This window comes from Mauremys mutica, chromosome 1 (genome assembly GCF_020497125.1).
Source record: "Mauremys mutica isolate MM-2020 ecotype Southern chromosome 1, ASM2049712v1, whole genome shotgun sequence".
NCBI lineage: Eukaryota > Metazoa > Chordata > Testudines > Geoemydidae > Mauremys > Mauremys mutica.
The window spans coordinates 316338343-316356977 of NC_059072.1; the positions used below are offsets into that span (position 1 = coordinate 316338343).

The 18635-nt window shown below is 44.4% G+C and overlaps 1 protein-coding gene across 5 annotated transcripts in view; it reads left to right on the plus strand.

Moving 5' to 3' along the window:
• Positions 1-14226, plus strand: part of LOC123370066 — a 121545-nt gene extending 107319 nt beyond the window's left edge. For 4 of the 5 annotated variants that reach the window (XM_045016286.1, XM_045016305.1, XM_045016312.1 and 1 more), the window contains 2 exons: positions 395-593; positions 11498-14226. In XM_045016286.1, the coding sequence (XP_044872221.1) occupies positions 395-585 (191 nt within the window). In that variant the 3' untranslated portion in view covers positions 586-593; positions 11498-14226. Of the gene's footprint in view, positions 1-394; positions 594-11497 lie in introns of those variants that run through there. The other variant, XR_006579267.1, reaches the window with a different exon arrangement.
• Positions 14227-18635: the final 4409 nt, after the last annotated feature.

Consider the following 18635-nt stretch of genomic DNA (forward strand, 5'->3'; position numbering starts at 1 on the left):
GGCTGCTGGATGACGCTGCTTCTCAGCGGCATTTCGGCGGTGACACCTATTGACATTGCCACTTCTCGGCGGCATTTTGGCGGATGCTCGTCTGCCAGCCACGGTCCTTGGTGGCTCATCGTCTGGCACCCACCAGACGAAAAAGGTTGGGGACCACTGCTCTCCTGGAGAGCCAAGAGAGATTCAGACCAGTAGGGAATGTGTGTAATTGTCAGGGCACAGCTGAAAAATCCAACAAAATAGATTAAATATTTTGTGTATAAAATTGGTAAAATTTGGAGTTTTCTAGGGCAATAATCTTGTTCTGTAAATAATCTTGATATAAATGCAAATGACAAACTATATAAATTATACTTTGGGTGTCATTTGGCAAATTACAATCATGTTTTTTTAGTTGGTGCCAACATTGTGGAGGATACAAATAAAGATTGCCAAAAGAGTCAAGAATCTTATGAAACACTTCCGGAAACAAACCTATATCAAGATGTACTAGAAGAGAACTCTGTGACTTATCCAGACAACAAGCACTTGTATAATGTATCAACCAATCTTGAATGTCATCTTAAACAGAAAAAGTCAACATGAAGATAAAGGTAACATTTTATAAAACTATCATTCTTATGGATAATGCTGGTCTAAACAGCTGAAAAACAAAGATAATTGCATTCATTTTTAATAAAATGATTTAAAAATACTAACAGCTCATCCTGTCTGTAAGCACCTATGACTTCACTATAAGTAAATATTTAATTATTTATACAAAGTGGAACAGCTCCAACAGTAGAGACTGAGAGAGACCCATCCCAAAATAGCTATAGCCTGGTGGTTAGGGCACTCACCTGGGTTATGGGAGACCCAGGTTAAAGTTCTTTCCAGGCAGAGCAGAGGATCTCACACATTTCAGGTGAATGCTCTAATCACCAGCCTATTGGCTATTTTGGGTGGGGAATCTCACTTTCTCCTTTTGACCAGATATTCCATCCTGGACTTGAGAAACCTTCCTGATAAATGTTGAATTGAAACTCATATGTTTCAACATATTTTCTGATGAAAAATGTTTTGTCAAAAAAAATCCCAACAACCTCTATCTACCATTAACTGGTGCTAACGAACAGTACATACTGTGTCTCGTGATCCAGAGGTTAGGAACTTCATTTCTCCAATCCTTTTAATTCTAACTATTCCAAGTAATTATTTGATATTTTCCTGGATGATATTTCTCAAACCCATGTTTTGTAGGAAAGGACACTGGCTGATATCTTAACCATTAAATTTGTTTGTGTTACTTATTTGTGTATTTTGTATGTACAAGTATGTCTGTGTTTATGAAGGAATGTATGAACATTATGAGCCTGGGGAGAAAAAACTTTCCAAGCTCCAAAAAAAATTTTGGTTTAAATAGAAGTCCTAAAATGTAATGGATGTCATTATAACAACAGAGTAAATTTGGGGTGTGATATTCCAAATGTAACTAAGGTGGTTATTTTTTACAATTCAGTGCCTTTCTTGTAATGTTGTACATCCTACCCATCAGACTGTGTGTGGATGGATGTTCAGTAAGTTCATAGTTGAAATACCTTCACATTTACTCAGAATGGAGTAAACATTGTTTATTCAACCTCTCTGGGGTTTTTTAAATTATGCATAGATAAATATAGACAGTGACAAATCCAACACATAATCATGTCATCAAATGGTGAAAGGAGTCTAATAACATTTGAGTTGTTGGTGATTGGGTTATTTTTCATTCTGTCATTTTGAACTCAATAGTGCGAAAGATCTGCTTTTAAGAATGCATAATCAGGTATAATTACTTATAAGTTAAATTATAATTACTTATACATGTGAGAGTATTGAATATGTGTGAGATATGCAGGGATGTGTGTGAGAACTAGCTCTGAGGGGCTCACTTGAGCCTGTTGCTAAAATTTTGCCATCAGTTTGAAGGGAGGTTGGGGTAATCTCTCTCCCTCTCAAGAAATCACCCATTTCCCACCTCCCCAATGGATGCTAATAAAGTAACCCAGTCAGAAGTGATATTCCGGAGGCTTTTAAAAAATACTCTAAAGACCAAATATAAAAATCTTGAAATCGACCAGATTTCAGCAAATGTCAGGTATTTTAAAAATAAATTTCACAGAAGAGAAGACTCCTGGGAATTTCCACTGTAACCTCTTTAAATTACACAAGTTGAATGCAGTGCTAATGCTATCATCATAGTCAGTATATTTTTGAGAAACAAGTTATATATATTTCTAGCAAAGTTCAATTTAATATAAATCTGTTTGCCAAGTGGTGGTGCTTCCTTCCTTTAATAGCTTGTGTATTTTTGTCTAAATGAAAAATGAATACATTTGTGTCTCTCTGCTCCTCTTTGCACACACATGCCCCCCAGAACAGGGCTTCTTTCTGGTTAAGAGGCAATATTTTTGTAAGAATTCCTCATCAAAACATTGACAACAAATCAGTGGTTGAATAACTTGTTCTGGGGAATAGGCAAAATAGACTATGATCAAAACTGCTACTGAAATAAGCATCTGTATATCAATGGAAACAAGTGTTTTTATTTATTAATTTGTATTACCATAGTAGCTAGAAGCTGTAATCAGGGACCAGGACCCTATTGTGCTAGGTGCTGTACAAACACTGACAAAAAATTTTTCCTGCCCCAAAGAGCTTGCAGTCTAAGACAAGAAAGAACAGACAGGTGAATACAAGGAAACAATAAGACAGTATTGGTCAGGATGATAGGCAGTGGTCTTAGCACACCAGCAACCTAATCATTGTCCAAATTTTTTGCAGTCATTATAGAAAAAGAGAGGTTTAAGCAGAGTTGAATGATGATAATGAGTTAATTTTCTGGATGTTTATGGGCAGCCCCTCCCAAGTGTGAGGGGCAGCATAAAAGAAAGCACAAAAGTGCTTATTTGAAAATTTAACAAGTGGGCAAAGAGTCCAGGATCATACTCCAATCAGCAGCAGGGTACAACATCTTGATTGTGAATGAAAGAAGATAAGTAGGGAAGGGAAAGGACGTGAAGATCCTTAAAAGTGAAGACCAAGTAGCTTATGGAAATGTGGACAAGTTGCTAAGGATTGAATACAAAAGAACAGAGAAAACATGTAGAGACAAAATCATAAATGCTAAAGCACAAAATGAGTTACATCTAGCAAGGGACATAGAAGCCAAAAAAAGAGGCTATATAAATATATTAGGAGCAAGAAAAAGACAAAAATATAGGTCCACTACTTAGCGGGGAAGAAGCTAATAACAGATGACATCAAGAAGGCTGAGGTGTTTAATACCTATTTTGCTTCAGTCTTCACTGAAACAATTAATTGTGACCAGATGCTTAGCACAAATAATATTAAGGGGAAGGGGGAAGGAACACAAGCCAGGGGAAGAACAGGTAGAAGAATATTTAGGTAAGTTAGAGGTATTCAAGTTGGCAAAGACTGATGAAATTTACCCTAGGGTACTTAAGGAACTAGCTGAAGCAATCTGAGAACCATTAGCAATGGCCTTTGATAACTCATGAAGGACAGATGAGGTCCCTGAGGACTGAAGAAGGGCAAACATAGCATCTGTTTTAGAAAGGGGCAGAAGGAGGACCTGGGGAATTATAGACCAGTTAGCCTAACTTTGATAACTGGAAAGATACTGGGAACAAATTATTAAACAATCAATTTGTAAGCATCTAGACTAAAGGATAATAGTGTAATAGCCAACATGGATTTGTAAAGAATAAATCATGTCTAACCAATCTAATTTCCTTCTTTGACAGGGTAACTGGTCTAATGGTTGGGGGGAAAACAATAGATGTGATATATCTTGATTTTAGTAAGGCTTTTGACACAGTGCCATGTGATATAATCATAAGCAAACTATTGAAATATGATCTAGATGAAATCACTATAAGGTGGGTGCACAACTGATTGAAAGACCATACTCAAAGCATATTTATCAATGGTTCACTGTCAAAATGGGAAGACATACCAAGTGGGTTCCCACAGGGGTCTGTCTTGTGTTTGGTAGCATTCACCATTTTCATTAATTACTAGGCTGATGGAGTGGAGAGTTTGCTTATAAAATGTGTGGATGACACCAAGATGGGAGGAGGTGCTTTGGGAGACAGGATTAGAATTCAAAACGACCTTGATAAATTGGAGAATTGGTCTGAAATCAGCAAGAATAAATTCAATAAACACAAGTTCAAAGTACTACATTTAGGAAGTTAAAATTAAATGTACAAGTACTGTAGAAAATGGGGAATAACTTGTTAGTGAGAAGTACTGCTGAAAAGGATCAGGGGGTTATAGTGGATCAAAGTTTGAATATGAGCCAACAATGTGATGCAGCTGCAAAAAAGGCTAATATTATTTTGGGATGTATTAATGGAGTATCATATGTAAGGCACAGGAGGTAATTGTCCCGTTCTACTTGGCACTAGTGCGTACTGTATCCAATTTTGGATGCCACGCTAAGAAAGGTGTGGACAAATTGGAGAGAGTCCAGAGGAGAGCAATAAAAAAGATAAAAGGTTTAGAAAACTTGACTTGTGAGGAAAGGTTAAATAAACTGGGCATGTTTAGTCCTGAGAGAAGAAGACTGAAGGGAGACCTGGTAATAGTCTTCACATACGTTAAGAGCTGTTATAAAGAGCATGGTGATCAATTGTTCTCCATGTCCACAGAAAATAGGACAAGAATTAAAGGGCTTAATCTGCAGCAAGGGAAATTTCTAATATCTAACCTAACAAAAGTTTCCAACTATAAAGATAGTAAAGTACCAAGGGAGGTTGTGAAATCACTGTTGCTGGAAGTTTTTAACGACAGATGAGACAAATACCTCTCAGGGATGGTCTAATTTGCAGAGCTGTAGTAGTGGTGTTGGCCACAGGATATTAAGAGACCAGGTGGGTGAGGTAATATCTTTTATTGGACCAACTTCTGTTGATGAGAGAGACAAACTTTCGATCTTACACAGAGCTCTTCTTCAGGTCTGGCCCCAGCTCACATTTTATCACAATGATAATGAAAACTTAATGGTTTTTTTTGGACAGGTGAGTAACATATTAAGTGCCCAGTTCTCTAACTTTAGTGGGAAATATAATCTATTAAATATATATAGTAAAAGCTATTTTATCTGGCACTTCACCAGCCAGAGAGCTCTATAAACTGGCATTTCTGATCTTCATTGAAATTCTGGTTTATAGTCCAGTTGGCGTAGGACTGGCAGGGGGCTGGGATGCAGGAGGGAGTGCGGGGTGCTGGATATGGAGGGCACTCATCTTGGGTGGCTCCCTGCAAGCGGTGACCTGTCCCAGCTGCTCCTATGCGGAGGTGTGGCTGGCGGCTCCGCACGCTGCCCTGTCCCAAGTACTAGCTCCGCAGCTCCCATTGGTGGGGAACTGCAGCTAATGGGAGCTGCGGGGCAGTGCCCATGAGTGGAGGCAGCGCACAGAGCTGCCTGCCGTGCCTCCGCCTAGGAGCTACTGGAACAGGTCACCACTTGCAGGGAGCCACCCAAGGTGAGCGCCCCCTGGATCCAGTACCCTGCACTCTCTCCTGTGCCCCAACCCACTGCTCTGAGTCCCCTCCTGCACCCAAACTCCCTCCCTCTTAGTTAACTGGCATTTTTCACTTACTGGCATCCCCCATTTCCCCAATATGCTGGATAAAACAGCTTTTAGGCCTGGTCCACACTAGGACTTTAATTCGAATTTAGCAGCGTTAATTTGAATTAACCGTGCACCCGTCCACACCAGGAAGCCATTTAATTCGACCTAGAGGGCTCTTTAGTTCGAATTCGGTACTCCACCCCGACGAGGGGAGTAGCGCTAAATTCGACATGGCTATGTTGAATTAGGCTAGGTGTGGATGCAAATCGAACTTACTAGCTCCGGGAGCTATCCCACACTGCACCACTCTGTTGACGCTCTGGACAGCAGTCCGAGCTCAGATGTTCTGATCAGCCATACAGGAAAAGCACCGGGAAAATTTGAATTCCTTTTCCTGTCTGGCCAGTTTGAATCTCATTTCCTGTGTGGACGTCGTGGCGAGCTCAGCAGCACTGGCAGCGATGCAGAGCTCTCCAGCAGAGGAGTCCATGCAATCTCAGAGTAGAAAGAGGGCCCCAGCATGGACTGACCGGGAAGTCTTGGATCTGATCGCTGTGTGGGGCGATGAGTCTGTGCTTTCGGAGCTGCGCTCCAAAAAACGGAATGCAAAGACCTACGAGAAGGTCTCCAAAGCCATGGCACTCAGAGGATACAGCCGGGATGCAACGCAGTGCCGCGTGAAAATCAAGGACCTGAGACAAGGCTACCAAAAAATCAAAGCGGCAAACGGACGCTCCGGAGCCCAGCCCCAGACATGCCGCTTCTACGAGGCACTGCATGCCATTCTCGGTGGGTCTGCCACCACTGCCCCACCAGTGACCGTGGACTCTGAGGATGGGATAGTGTTGAGGGGCAGTTTCTCGGCGATGTTCGCCGATGGGGAAGATGAGGAAGGGTTTGTGGAGGACGAGGCAGGCGACAGCGGTTACAATACTGCTTTCCCCGACAGCCAGGATCTCTTCATCACCCTCACAGAGATCCCCTACCAACCCTCCCCGGCCGTTAACCCGGACTCCGAATCAGGGGAAGGATCAGTCGGTAAGTGCTATAAACATGTAAACATGTATTTCTTAACAAAACAGGAATAAAAACTATATAAAAAGAAGGTCAATGCATATAGGGATCGAACAAAAATCCTCTTGGGACAGTTCAACGAAGCTCTCTGAGAGGTACTCGAAAAGCCTCCGCAGGAGGTTCCTGGGGAGAGGTGCCTTGTTTGGTGCTCCGTGGAAGCACACTCTTCCGCGCCAGGCCATCAGGAGGTATAATGGGAGCATCGCCTCGACCAGCATGGCAGCATAGGGCCCTGGTCTGTGCAGGGATTCACACAGCATGCGCTCTCTGTTTCTCCTGGAGACCCGCCTCAGGGTGATCTCGCTCGGCGACTGCTGCATCTAATTAGGGGAATTACTTTAATGTTACTATTGTGAATGCTTGACTTTTCCTTTGCATAACAATGACCGTCGTTTAACAGCCACGTGTTGTAGGCTGCAGAGGAAAAGCATACAGGGATCTTTCACGGGGACAGCCGCGAGGGGCTGGAACAGGGTCAGACTTTATGCTTTCCAGATTGCCTGCAGCAGGAGGGCACTGCTATCCATTAACTGTTAAGCAGCCTAAACTTTACGGCTTACCAGGCCTGGCTGCTACACGGATTCTGCTGTCCTGCCCCGCTTGTCCGATCTCCAGTGCAAGACCCCAGGCAATGAAAGCGAATGCCGAAAATTCGAACTTGTCCTGAGAGCACATGAGATTAGGTGCCCTGTATGGTCTTGTTCACAGAAACTGAGTAGACTGTGTTCAGTGTTCGCAAACATGTATCTTTGGAAGGAAATCACTTCCTTTTTCCCATCACACAGCTGCGGCTCTTTCCCGAACTGCCCCGGCATCCCCCTCACAGAGGCTGGCGCAGATTAGGCGGCGAAAGAAAAAGACTCGGGACGAGATGTTCGCTGAACTGATGGCCTGCTCCAGAGCTGAGGCGGCCCAGCAGAGCCAGTGGAGGGAGACCCTCTCTCAGCAGCAGCGCTCACACAGCGAACGGGAGGACAGGTGGCGGCAGGAAGACCAGCAGGCGACTCAAACGCTGCTTGGACTAATGAGGGAGCAAACGGACACGCTCCAGCGCCTTGTGGATGTTCTGCAGGACCGCAGGCAGGAGCAGAGAGCCCCCCTGAACTGTATCTGCAACCGCCCTCCCCCGCCACAAAGTCCTGTCCCCCCCTCACCCAAAATCACAAGAAGGAGGGGCGCTAGGGGCCGTGAAAACTGTCACTCCACCCCAGCAGAGCGCTCATGTACCAAACAGCTCTCATTCCCTAAAGTATGAGAATTGCTTGCCTTTCTGGCTCACCCAATCCCAAATCCCAGTTTCATCCCCCAACTGTGTAGTTGAGTATTAAAAATAGTTTGCTGTTCATTACTGTTTCCGTCATGTTTCTTTGCAGAAGACTTTGTGTGAAGGGTGGGGGAGGGGTTTGTTAATTGCATAGGACAGCCACCATTAACAGGGTACAGACATGGGGGCAGGATCAACAGCAGGTCACACACAGAGTGCAGTCACTAGGCACCCGGGTCACTCTGCGAGGTGTCTGCTGCCCCAGGTCAGTCTGGGAGGTGTATGTTGCCCCAGGGTCCGAGCGCCTGGCATCCACAAATGGCAAGGCAGGCTGCCCTTACCATGCCCTTCCACCCTAGCCATGAACCTCTCCGATGCCCTGAGCCCCAGCCAGAGCCATCATCCCCCCACACCTACTCACCCTTCCCACACACCCCTCACCCTTTCCTGCAAACCCACCCCTTCCTGCACACCCTCCGGTAACCGTCCTCCCCCCAGAGACCGCTGTAGGAGCAGGAGCCTGTCAGTCCTTGAGTGTAGAAGCGGTCTGTACATCACTGCACACCGTACCCACCACAGTCTGCGTCCCTGTTGGAACCCTTGAACGAGAATTCGTTAGTAAAGAAAACTTTGTTAATTAAAAATGTTCCAATAACTTTATTTTTAAACGTCTGTTGGAAGGGGGAAACCTGGTGAACGGGGTATGTAACCGCTGAAAAAAGTCAATAGTAACTGAAACAGGGGCAGGTTCAGCTTCTCTGTAAAGAGACTGGACAGTCATAGGTTACCCTGCTCTCTGAGGAACCTAGCTTTCAAAGCCTCCCGGATGCACAGCGCTTCCCGCTGGGCTCTTCTAATCGCACGGGTGTCTGGCTGAGCGTAATCAGCAGCCATGCGATTTGCCTCAACCTCCCATCACGCCATAAAGGTCTCCCCCTTGCTCTCACAGAGATTGTGGAGCACACAGCAAGCTGCAATAACAATGGGGATATTGGTTTTGCTGAGATCCGAGCGAGTGAGTAAGCTCCTCCATCTCCCCTTGAGACGTCCGAAAGCACACTCCACCACCATTCTGCACTTGCTCAGCCGGTAGTTGAAGAGCTCCTTGTCACTGTCCAGGGCGCCTGTATAGGGCTTCATGAGCCAGGGCATTAGCGGGTAGGCTGGGTCCCCGAGGATCACTGTAGGCATCTCCACATCCCCAACACTTACTTTGTGGTCCGGGAAGAAACTACCTTCCTGCAGGCGTCTAAACAGACCAGAGTTCCTGAACACACGCGCGTCATGAACCTTGCCCAGCCACCCGATGTAGATGTTGGTAAAACGTCCCCTATGGTCCACCAGTGCTTGCAGTACCATTGAAAAGTAGCCCTTTCAGTTAATATACTGGCTGGCCTGGTGGGCCGGTCCCAGGATAGGGATGTGAGTGCCATCTATAGTCCCACCGCAGTTTGGAAATCCCATCGCGGCGAAGCCATCTATGACAACTTGGACGTTTCCCAGGGTCACCACCTTTGAGAGCAGTAGGTCAACGATTGCGTGGGCTACTTGCATCACAGCAACCCCCACGGTAGATTTGCCCACGCCAAAGTGGTTCGCAGCTGACCGGTAGCTGTCTGGCGTTGCAAGTTTCCAGAGGGCTATGGCCACTCGCTTCTGCACACTCAGGGCTGCTCGCATCCGGGTGTCCTGGCGCTTCAGGGCAGGGGCCAGCAAGTCACACAGTTCAAGGAAAGTGCCCTTACGCATCCTGAAGTTTCGCAGCCACTGTGATTCATCCCAGACCTGCAGCACTATGCGGTCCCACCAGTCCGTGCTTGTTTCCCGGGCCCAGAATCGCCGTCCCATAGCATGAACGTGACCCATTGCCACCATAATCTCCACGGTGCGGCGTACCGTGCTTTGTGAGAGGTCTGTGCCACTCTCACACTTCACGTCCTCCCCGCGCTGCCGGAGCCTCCTCGCCCGATTTCTCAGCAGCTGACTTTGGAAGAGGTGTTCGATAAGGTGCGAGGAGTTGACAACGGCCATAAGTGCAGCGATGATCGCAGCGGGCTCCATGCTCGCAGTGCTGTGGCGTCCGCGCTGTCACTGACCAGAAAAGTGCGCGAACAGAGTTCCCGACGGCGCTTTCAAGGAGAGAGGGCGGGAGTGACGGTTGAATGATGACAGTTACCCAAAACCACCCTCGACACATTTTTCCCCCAGAAGGCATTGGGGGCTCTACCCAGCATTCCAATGGGAAGCGGGGACTGCGGGAACTGTGGGATAGCTGCCCAGAATGCACCGCTTCCAATGTCGACGCTGGCCCCGTTAGTGTAGACTCACAAAGTCGAATTAGTGTCCTTAGTGTGGATACACAAATTCGAATTCATCAGGTCGAATCCACAAATTCGACCTAAGTTAAATCGAACTACTCTTGTAGTGTAGACATACCCTTACTGTATTACTTTGTAAGAACTGTGTGATGTAGTGAGTATACAGATATTCACAAATTATATTTCTAGTTTACTGAATCTTTCCCATGTTGGTATAACGTTTAATTTACACTCTATTATTATTCAGCATAAGATAAAACTGTAACAGAATGCAGAGAAAGGTATGCTAATACCATAGACACATGGATAGTCAGGGCCTTTATGAGCACAGAGAGCTATCCATAAACAGTCTCTTCTCATCATTAAATGCAAAACCTCTACACAAAACAAAATAGATCTTTAGAGTATTAGACATTTTATGCTAGGACTAAAGCTCAAATGAAGGAGAATACTACCCCCTTTGTTAAAATAAAATTGTTTATATATAGGCAGAGATAGACAAATGTGGAGCAAGAACTCCCTTGTACAATGTTTACCAATAGAGCCCTGCCTCACATTTGACTTCAAAAAGAGAGGGAATAATTGATAGGAGACACAAGAGTTATATAGAATAGGCTTGTATCTACTTAGAAGAGCTTAAGAAATTGTAGATCAAATTGTACTGATATCTTCCACAGAATTCCTCAGATTTTTATAGAGGACAATCAGGTTCCATATAAATTGTACAGAGAAAAAAAGATAACTCTGTACTTTTAAATCAGTTTCTGAAGCCTAGCTATGATTTAAGTAATATTGGTGGAATTTTAAGTTCATTTTAAATATTGTTATTCTTTATTCCTTTTCTTATTTTTGATTCTTCATGATGTCTAGCTCCTTGCCTTTCTCCATCTCCGACATCGTCTTCCTATCTTCCCTTCCTCAATAATCTTTTCAGTCTTCCCACCTTTTATACTCTCTACTTTGTTTCTTTTCTAAGCCTTCAAAATCCCTCTTTGTACCTCCTTCAAAAGGAGGAATGAAAATCAAACTGCTAAAACTGAGAAGGAAATAGATCCCCTTATCAGGGACTGGAGGTGAAGAATTATCCTTTAATACTTTCTTTTAGTCATAGAGTGGGATGGGGCAATATTGAAACAATGTTTACAACAGTCAGTATTTTTTAAATCTGCATTGACTGGTTATTATGATACTTCAGCAGACTCTCTTCTTTTATATTACAGAAATTTGTCAATCTTGGCACCATCATGGAAGGACCTCAGTTTACAATCAAGTGTTATAAATGTAAGGAATAACCTGGAAGAAGTATTCAGTGTAGAATTTGGTACTGAACCATGATCCTCAATAATCCTTAGGCTTTATATCCACATAGCCACCCATTCTGGTTTTGAAATAAAAAAATTGTAATAATTTTTGATTGTCAAATGGCCACTTTCAGAAGTCACTTGATATCCATGCTTCCTTTACTCATCCTTCTATGTCACAGAGAGACTGAAAATAAAGGAGATTGCTTTGGCCAATGTTTAGTCAGAAGCAAAAATAGCAAAAAGATTTCCACATTGAAGGATTTCTGTGTTTACAAATCAAAGGAAGGGGAGGGGGTCTGTTGTCTACATAAACTGTGAGCTTCAGACTCCTGGATCTTGTTCACTACTGGAATGCAGAAATATTTGCTACATGCATAAAAAGACAATGGCTTGATGGTAACAATATGTTTGCAGAGTGAGGTATCTGACTTCACTGCTGGTGTCCCTTTATAAGTCCTGTGTTTGTGGCAAGTTAGATGATTTATTCTTTCTACTTCTGCCTACTTCTGTTTTCTCCTATTCCTGTTACTAATTGTTTTCATCCCTTGCCGCCTCGTGATACTAAATGGAGCAAGTCTTCATCAGTCTCTTCTCACTATTCCACAAATACTTAACCTTTTCTTGTTAATATTTACTCTGTCTTGAACCCATGCTTGCTGTCTCCCTTAGGCTACACTGATATAGACATTTCTGACTATAGAAATAAGTAGAAGTCATCTTTGGTTTTTCGTTATTGGGGCTGATCTAAAGCCCATTGAAGTCAATGGAAACAGACCCCTTAACTTCAATTGGCTTTTGATTTTGGGCCTCTACAAACTTTGATATTTAGTTATTTATATTACCATCAATGATGCTCCTTTTGCCTCTATTGTCTAAAGAACCTCATGGTGACTCATGGAAAACTTTGAAAAGAACCTAATTAAAAATAATTATTTTCCTGATATAACACATTTTTGTGTTTTACTTTCCTAGTTTTAATTGCTGGGTTTTTCCTTCAGAATTAATTAGCTGTTGCTTATTCCTCACCTGAAGCCATAGTCTTGTTGGTAGCATCTCTATTTGTTGCTGTGGAAATTATCATAATAGCACTAACAGAAGATTGATTTCATGTGGGGACTGAGCAACAAAAGCAGATTAACAATTCTCATGTTTTTTAAATAGAATTTCAGTTTTCTTTGAGGCATTAATGGGTTTCATAAGTTTGTCTGTTCTTTAGAGGGTATAGGAACAGTGTTGCTCAGCAGTGCTTTAGGACTTCCATGGGCAAGTATCAAATTGCTCTGCTGCCAGTGGTGGTGTGGTGCACAGCTCACAATCATGCCATTCCTTAAACTGGCGCTCAGTTACTTGTGTCTCTGAGAGGCAGAGGTGGGGAGTGGAGCCTGTTTCAGAGGTGTTGCAGGAGGAGAGTAGTCAAGTAGCACTGAATGACCAGCACTCATAGATAAATGGTGTCAGAACAAGTGTGGGAGGAGTGAGGAGCCCAGAAGGGAATGAATGTGGTGTGGTGAACTAGAGAGGGAGGGGGAAAGCAAGAGGACATATGTAACAGGGAGGGGAGTGGAAAGAGAGGATAAAGTATGAAGAGGGAGTGGTTTTGGCTATAAAAAGGAGTAATAACACACAGGAGGAGAGGAGGAAATTAAAAGCAGTAAAGGTGAAGACTAACAGTGGAAAAGGGAGTGGGGGAAGGTGAAAGGACAAATTGATAGTTTGTGGCATAGTCAGATGGCACTGCAAAATAGTTACACATAAAGAAAACAGAAGGGAAGAGAGAAAATTCTACTTACCACTAGCACAACTTTTGTCAGTCACAGGAGTGGATGAAAGCTTCTCTGTGATGTGTGGGAATGAATAGAGAAGGACAAAAATTACCTTGACACATGGCAGGAGAAGTGGAAAAAATAAAAGAACAAGGGGTGGAAGAGTGGTGAGGCTATCACATTAGAAAGCTTAGATTGAATATGTTTGTCAAACAAACACACCAATGATCCGGATTAGGTTACCACCGTCCTTCCCCCCGCTCCCCACACATACACACATGCTTCAGATTAAAAAACAATTTAATACAGTTTCTCTGACTTGGGCATCTCTCATCTTCTGCCCTCCCCCACCTTTCCCCCTTGCCAGTATTTTATTATGTATCAGCTCCTGACCAGAACGCCTGCTAAAGGATTGCTCCTTTGTGATCTAAACTACCTGAAATTTTCTCCCAGGCTCCAATGTAAAACCAGTAAACAAAATTGAATAAGCAGCTCTAGCACATCAGTATTTCTAAAATTATTACTGCACCATTGGCAAAACTGATACTTTCATTTTGCTTAATATTGTTTTCCCTTGGGAGAAAATGTACTGTACTTCTGCCAACATGAACACTATATAAAATAATAAGGGGGTTGGTATTTCACATGGGTTGCAACATTTATGCATAATTTTGCATAAAATACTAGTGACATTAGAACAGGCCACATTTAATTTAAAGAAAGATTCACCCAAACATTTAATAGAAATGTGATTTTTTGCCTATTTATGTTTATTTGACAAAGAATAGGAAACTGAGTACATTTACTGTCCATGAAATCGAATATTGTTAACTGAGTACTGAACTTCCAGAACACTTGAAATAAAAAAGAAATGTCAAAATCTCTCAGTATCTTTTTTTTTATGAAAAAGAAAAGGTTTTGAGGTTTGACTCTTAAAGGAATACTGTCAGTTTAAAAATTAAATTTAAAAATCAATTTGTAAGCACCTAGAGGATAATAAAATTATAAAGAATAGCCAGCAAGGGTTTGTCAAGAACAAATCTTGCCAACCATTATAATTTCCTTCTTTGCCAGGGTTACTGACTTGTTGGATGGGGGGAAGAAGTAGACATGATCTATCTGTGGCTTTTGTTACAGTTCCACATGACATTCTCATAAGCAAACTACTGAAATACTGTCTAGATGAAATAACTGTAAGATGGGTGCACAACTGGTTGAAAGACTGTACTCAAAGAATATTTATCAATTGTTTGCTGTCAAACTGGGTGGGTGGGGCCAGCAGAGTCCCACAGATCCAGTACTGGATCCAGTACTATTCAATATTTTCATTAATGACTTGGATACAAAGTGGCGCATATGTTTATAAAATTTGTGGATGACACCAAGATGAGAGGGGTTGCAAGCACTTTGGAGGACAGGATTAGAATTCAAAATGACCTTGACAAATTAGAGAATTGGTTTGAAATGAACAAGATAAAATTCCGTAAAGACATGTGCAAAGTACTTAAGAAAGAAAAATCAAACGCACAACTAAAAAATTGGAGCATAACTGGCTCGGTGTTAGTACTGCTGAAATAGATGTGGGAGTTATAGTAAATCACAGATTGAATGAGAATCAACAGTATGTTTCAGCTGTGAAAAAGGCTAATATTCTGGGATGTATCAACGGGTGTCGTACGTAGGACACGGGAGGTAATTGTCTCACTCTACTCGGCATTAGTGAGGCCTAAGCTGGAGTTCTGTGTCCAATTCTGGACACCACACTTTAGGAAACATGTGGACAAACTGGAGAGAATCCAGAGGAGAGCAACAAAAATTATAAAAGAACCTGATCTAGGAGGAAAGGTGGGAATGTTTAGTCTTGAGAAAAGGAGACTGAGGGGGACCTGTTAACATTCTTCCAATATGTTAAAAGCTGTTACAAAGAGAACTGTGAACAATTGTTCTGCATGTTCATGGAAGGTAGGAGAAAAACTAATGGGCTTAATCTGCAGTAAGAGAGATTTTGGGTAGATATTAGGAAAAACTAACTATAAGAGTAGTTAAAATCTGGAATAGGTTTCCAAGCAGGGCCGGCTCTAGAGTTTTTGCCGCCCCAAGCAGCGCACTGAATTGCCGCCCTGGGCTGGGGGGGGGGGCAGTCCGTGCGCCCTTAGGGCGGCAGGCGTGTCTAAAGGGCTCTGGGCTCCCCGCTGCGGGGAGCCCAGAGCCTTTTAAATCCCAGCCGCGGCCGGGAATCAGAAGGCTCTGGGCTGCCCGCGGCGGCTGGGAGCCCAGAGCCTTTTAACTCCCAGCCGCGGCTGGGAATCAGAAGGCTCCGAGCTGCCCGCCGCGGCGGGGAGCCCAGAGCCTTTTAACTCCCAGCCGCGGCCGGGAATCAGAAGGCTCTGGGCTGCCCGCGGCGGCTGGGAGCCCAGAGCCTTTTAACTCCCAGCCGCGGCTGGGAATCAGAAGGCTCCGAGCTGCCCGCCGCGGCGGGGAGCCCAGAGCCTTTTAACTCCCAGCCGCGGCTGGGAATCAGAAGGCTCCGGGCTGCCCGCGGCGGCGGGGAGCCCAGAGCCTTTTAACTCCCAGCCGCGGCCGAGAATCAGAAGGCTCCGGGCTGCCCGCGGCGGCGGGGAGCCCAGAGCCTTTTAACTCCCAGCCGCGGCCGGGAATCAGAAGGCTCCGGGCTGCCCGCGGCGGCGGGGAGCCCAGAGCCTTTTAACTCCCAGCCGCGGCCGGGAATCAGAGGGCTCAGGGCTCCCCACCGCGGCGGGCAGCCCGGAGCCTTTTAACTCCCAGCCGCGGCTAGGATTTGCTGGGGCGGGGGCGGCGCTCTGACGGTTGCGGGTCGGCGGCTCCGGTGGACCTCCCGCCGGCATGCCTGCGGGCGGTCCACCGGGGCCATCTGCCGCCCTCCCCAGGATGCCGCCCCAAGCGGGTGCTTGGCCCGCTGGTGCCTAGAGCCGGCCCTGTTTCCAAGGAGGTTTTGGAATCTCCATCATTGAAGGTTTCTAAGAACAGGTTGGACAAATATATGTCGGGGATGGTCTAGCTTTACTTGGTCCTGCCTTAGTGCAGGGGGCTGGAGTCGGTGACTTCTTCAGGTCTGTTCCAGCCTTACATTTCTATCATTCTCTGATTCTATAATGTCATAATATGTAGCAGATATTCCTGGCTTCTTCAGATCTTCATAAGAATATCAGCATCCTCCTCCTTTTCAAAACATTTCTCAGTGTTGTCAACAAAACCACCTCTCAGCAAACATGCATAGTCTTGCATTGATCACCCACTGATGTCACAGAGCTATCTTCAGCAGATATGTTTATAACATTTCTCCTTCTTGAGGGTTGATTAGCTCAGCTGTAAGGTGAATAAACAGAGTGACCTGTCAAGTGGCTTGCCTACAACAAAAACATCCTTTACAACTTCGGAAACAAATATAGAACATATCTAGTAACTGCCACACCTGATTTTTGGATGTTTCTGGGTCAGGTAATGGTAGGGTTGCCAGGTGTCTGGTTTTTGACCGGAACACCCAGTTGAAAAGAGACCCTGGCAGCTCCAGACAGCACCGCTGACCAGGTCGTTAAAAGTCTGGTTGACGGTACAGCGGGGCTAAGGCAGACTCCCTGCCTGCTCCCCTGGCACCATGTGGCTCCTGGAAGCAGACACATCCTTTGGCTCCTAGGTGCAGGGGCTGCCACAGGGGCTCCATGCGCTGCCCATGCCCCGAGCCCTGGCTCCGCAGCTCCCATTGATCGGGAACTGCAGCCAATGAAAGCTGTGGGGGCCGCACCTGTGGGCAAGGGCAGCACGCAGACCCTCCTTGGCAGCCCCTGCACCTAGGAGTCGTAGGACATGTCGCATCATCCTGGGGCCGCCTCAGGTAAGTGCCACCTGGAGCCTACCCCAAACCCACTCCCTCACCCCAACCCTGAGCCTCCTCTCACACCTAAACTCCCTCCCAGAGCCCACATCCCCTCCCCATCCCAACCTCCTGCCCCAGACCTGAGCCCCCAGTTGCACTCTGAACCCCTTGTCCCCAGCCAGGAGCCGCCTCCACACCCCACAGCCTGCACCCTCAGTCGGAGCCCTCAACCCCCCCCCCGCACCCCAAATCTGAGAGTGATGAGGTGTGGAGCATGCTTTCAAAAGTCTTAAAAGAGCAATACTCCTATGTAGATACTACAGAACCCGAACCACCAAAAAAGAAAATCAACCTTCTGTTGGTGGCATCTGACTCGATGAAAATGAACATGCGTTGCTCCGCACTGCTTCGGATCGTTATCAAGCAGAACCCATCATCAGCATGGATGCATGTCCTCTGGAAGAGTGGTTGAAGCATGAAGGGACATATGAATCTTTAGAGCATCCGGCATGTAAATATCTTGTGATGCTGGCTACAACTGTGCCATGCAAACATCTGTTGTCACTTTAAGGTAACATTGTAAACAAGAAACGGGCAGCATTATCTCCTGCAAATGTAAACAAACTTGTTTGAGCGATTGGTTGAATAAGAAGTTGGACTGAGTGGACATACAGGCTCTTAAATTTTCCATTGTTTTATTTTTGAGTGCAGTTATTTTTTTGTACGTAATTCTACATTTGTAAGTTCAACTTTCATAATAAAGAGATTGCACTACATTATTTGTACTAGGTGAATTGAAAAATACTATTTCTTTTGTTTTTTACTGTGCAAATATTTGTAATAAAAATAATAGAAACTGAGTACTGTACACTGTATTCTGTGTGGTAACTGAAATCAATATATTTGAAAATGTAGAAAACATCCAAAAATATTTAAATAAATGGTATTCTATTCTTTAACAGTGCAATTAATTGCACAATTAATCACAATTTTTTAATCACAAACCATTTCTTGTAATTTTGTCAGGCCAATATTTACACCTGTGAAATATTGCCAAGGCTTTTCTACAGGAAAAGTTAAGATGAGTGCTCCATTACTTCACACCTTCTTTTTGGACTTAAAAAAATCAGATGTGGGTTATACCTGGCCTGTACACAATTTTTAAAATGTTGAAGACAAGTCAAAGACCTGATGATTAATAGAAGGTTTGGGAGTCAGTCCTGCAACCTTCTAGGGTTGCCCTGACTGCCATTATCAAAACTAGGGGCAATTTATTTTTCAATGGAATCATCCACATGGGTTTAAGGCACTGTAATGTATGTACATTAACGTCACACCTTTACTGTCACATGATCTAGACAAGCCCTTAATAAGGGAAGTAATGAGAGAAATTGAGCGGGAGAGGGAAGCCTCTATTAATTCCTTTCCTTTAAAATGC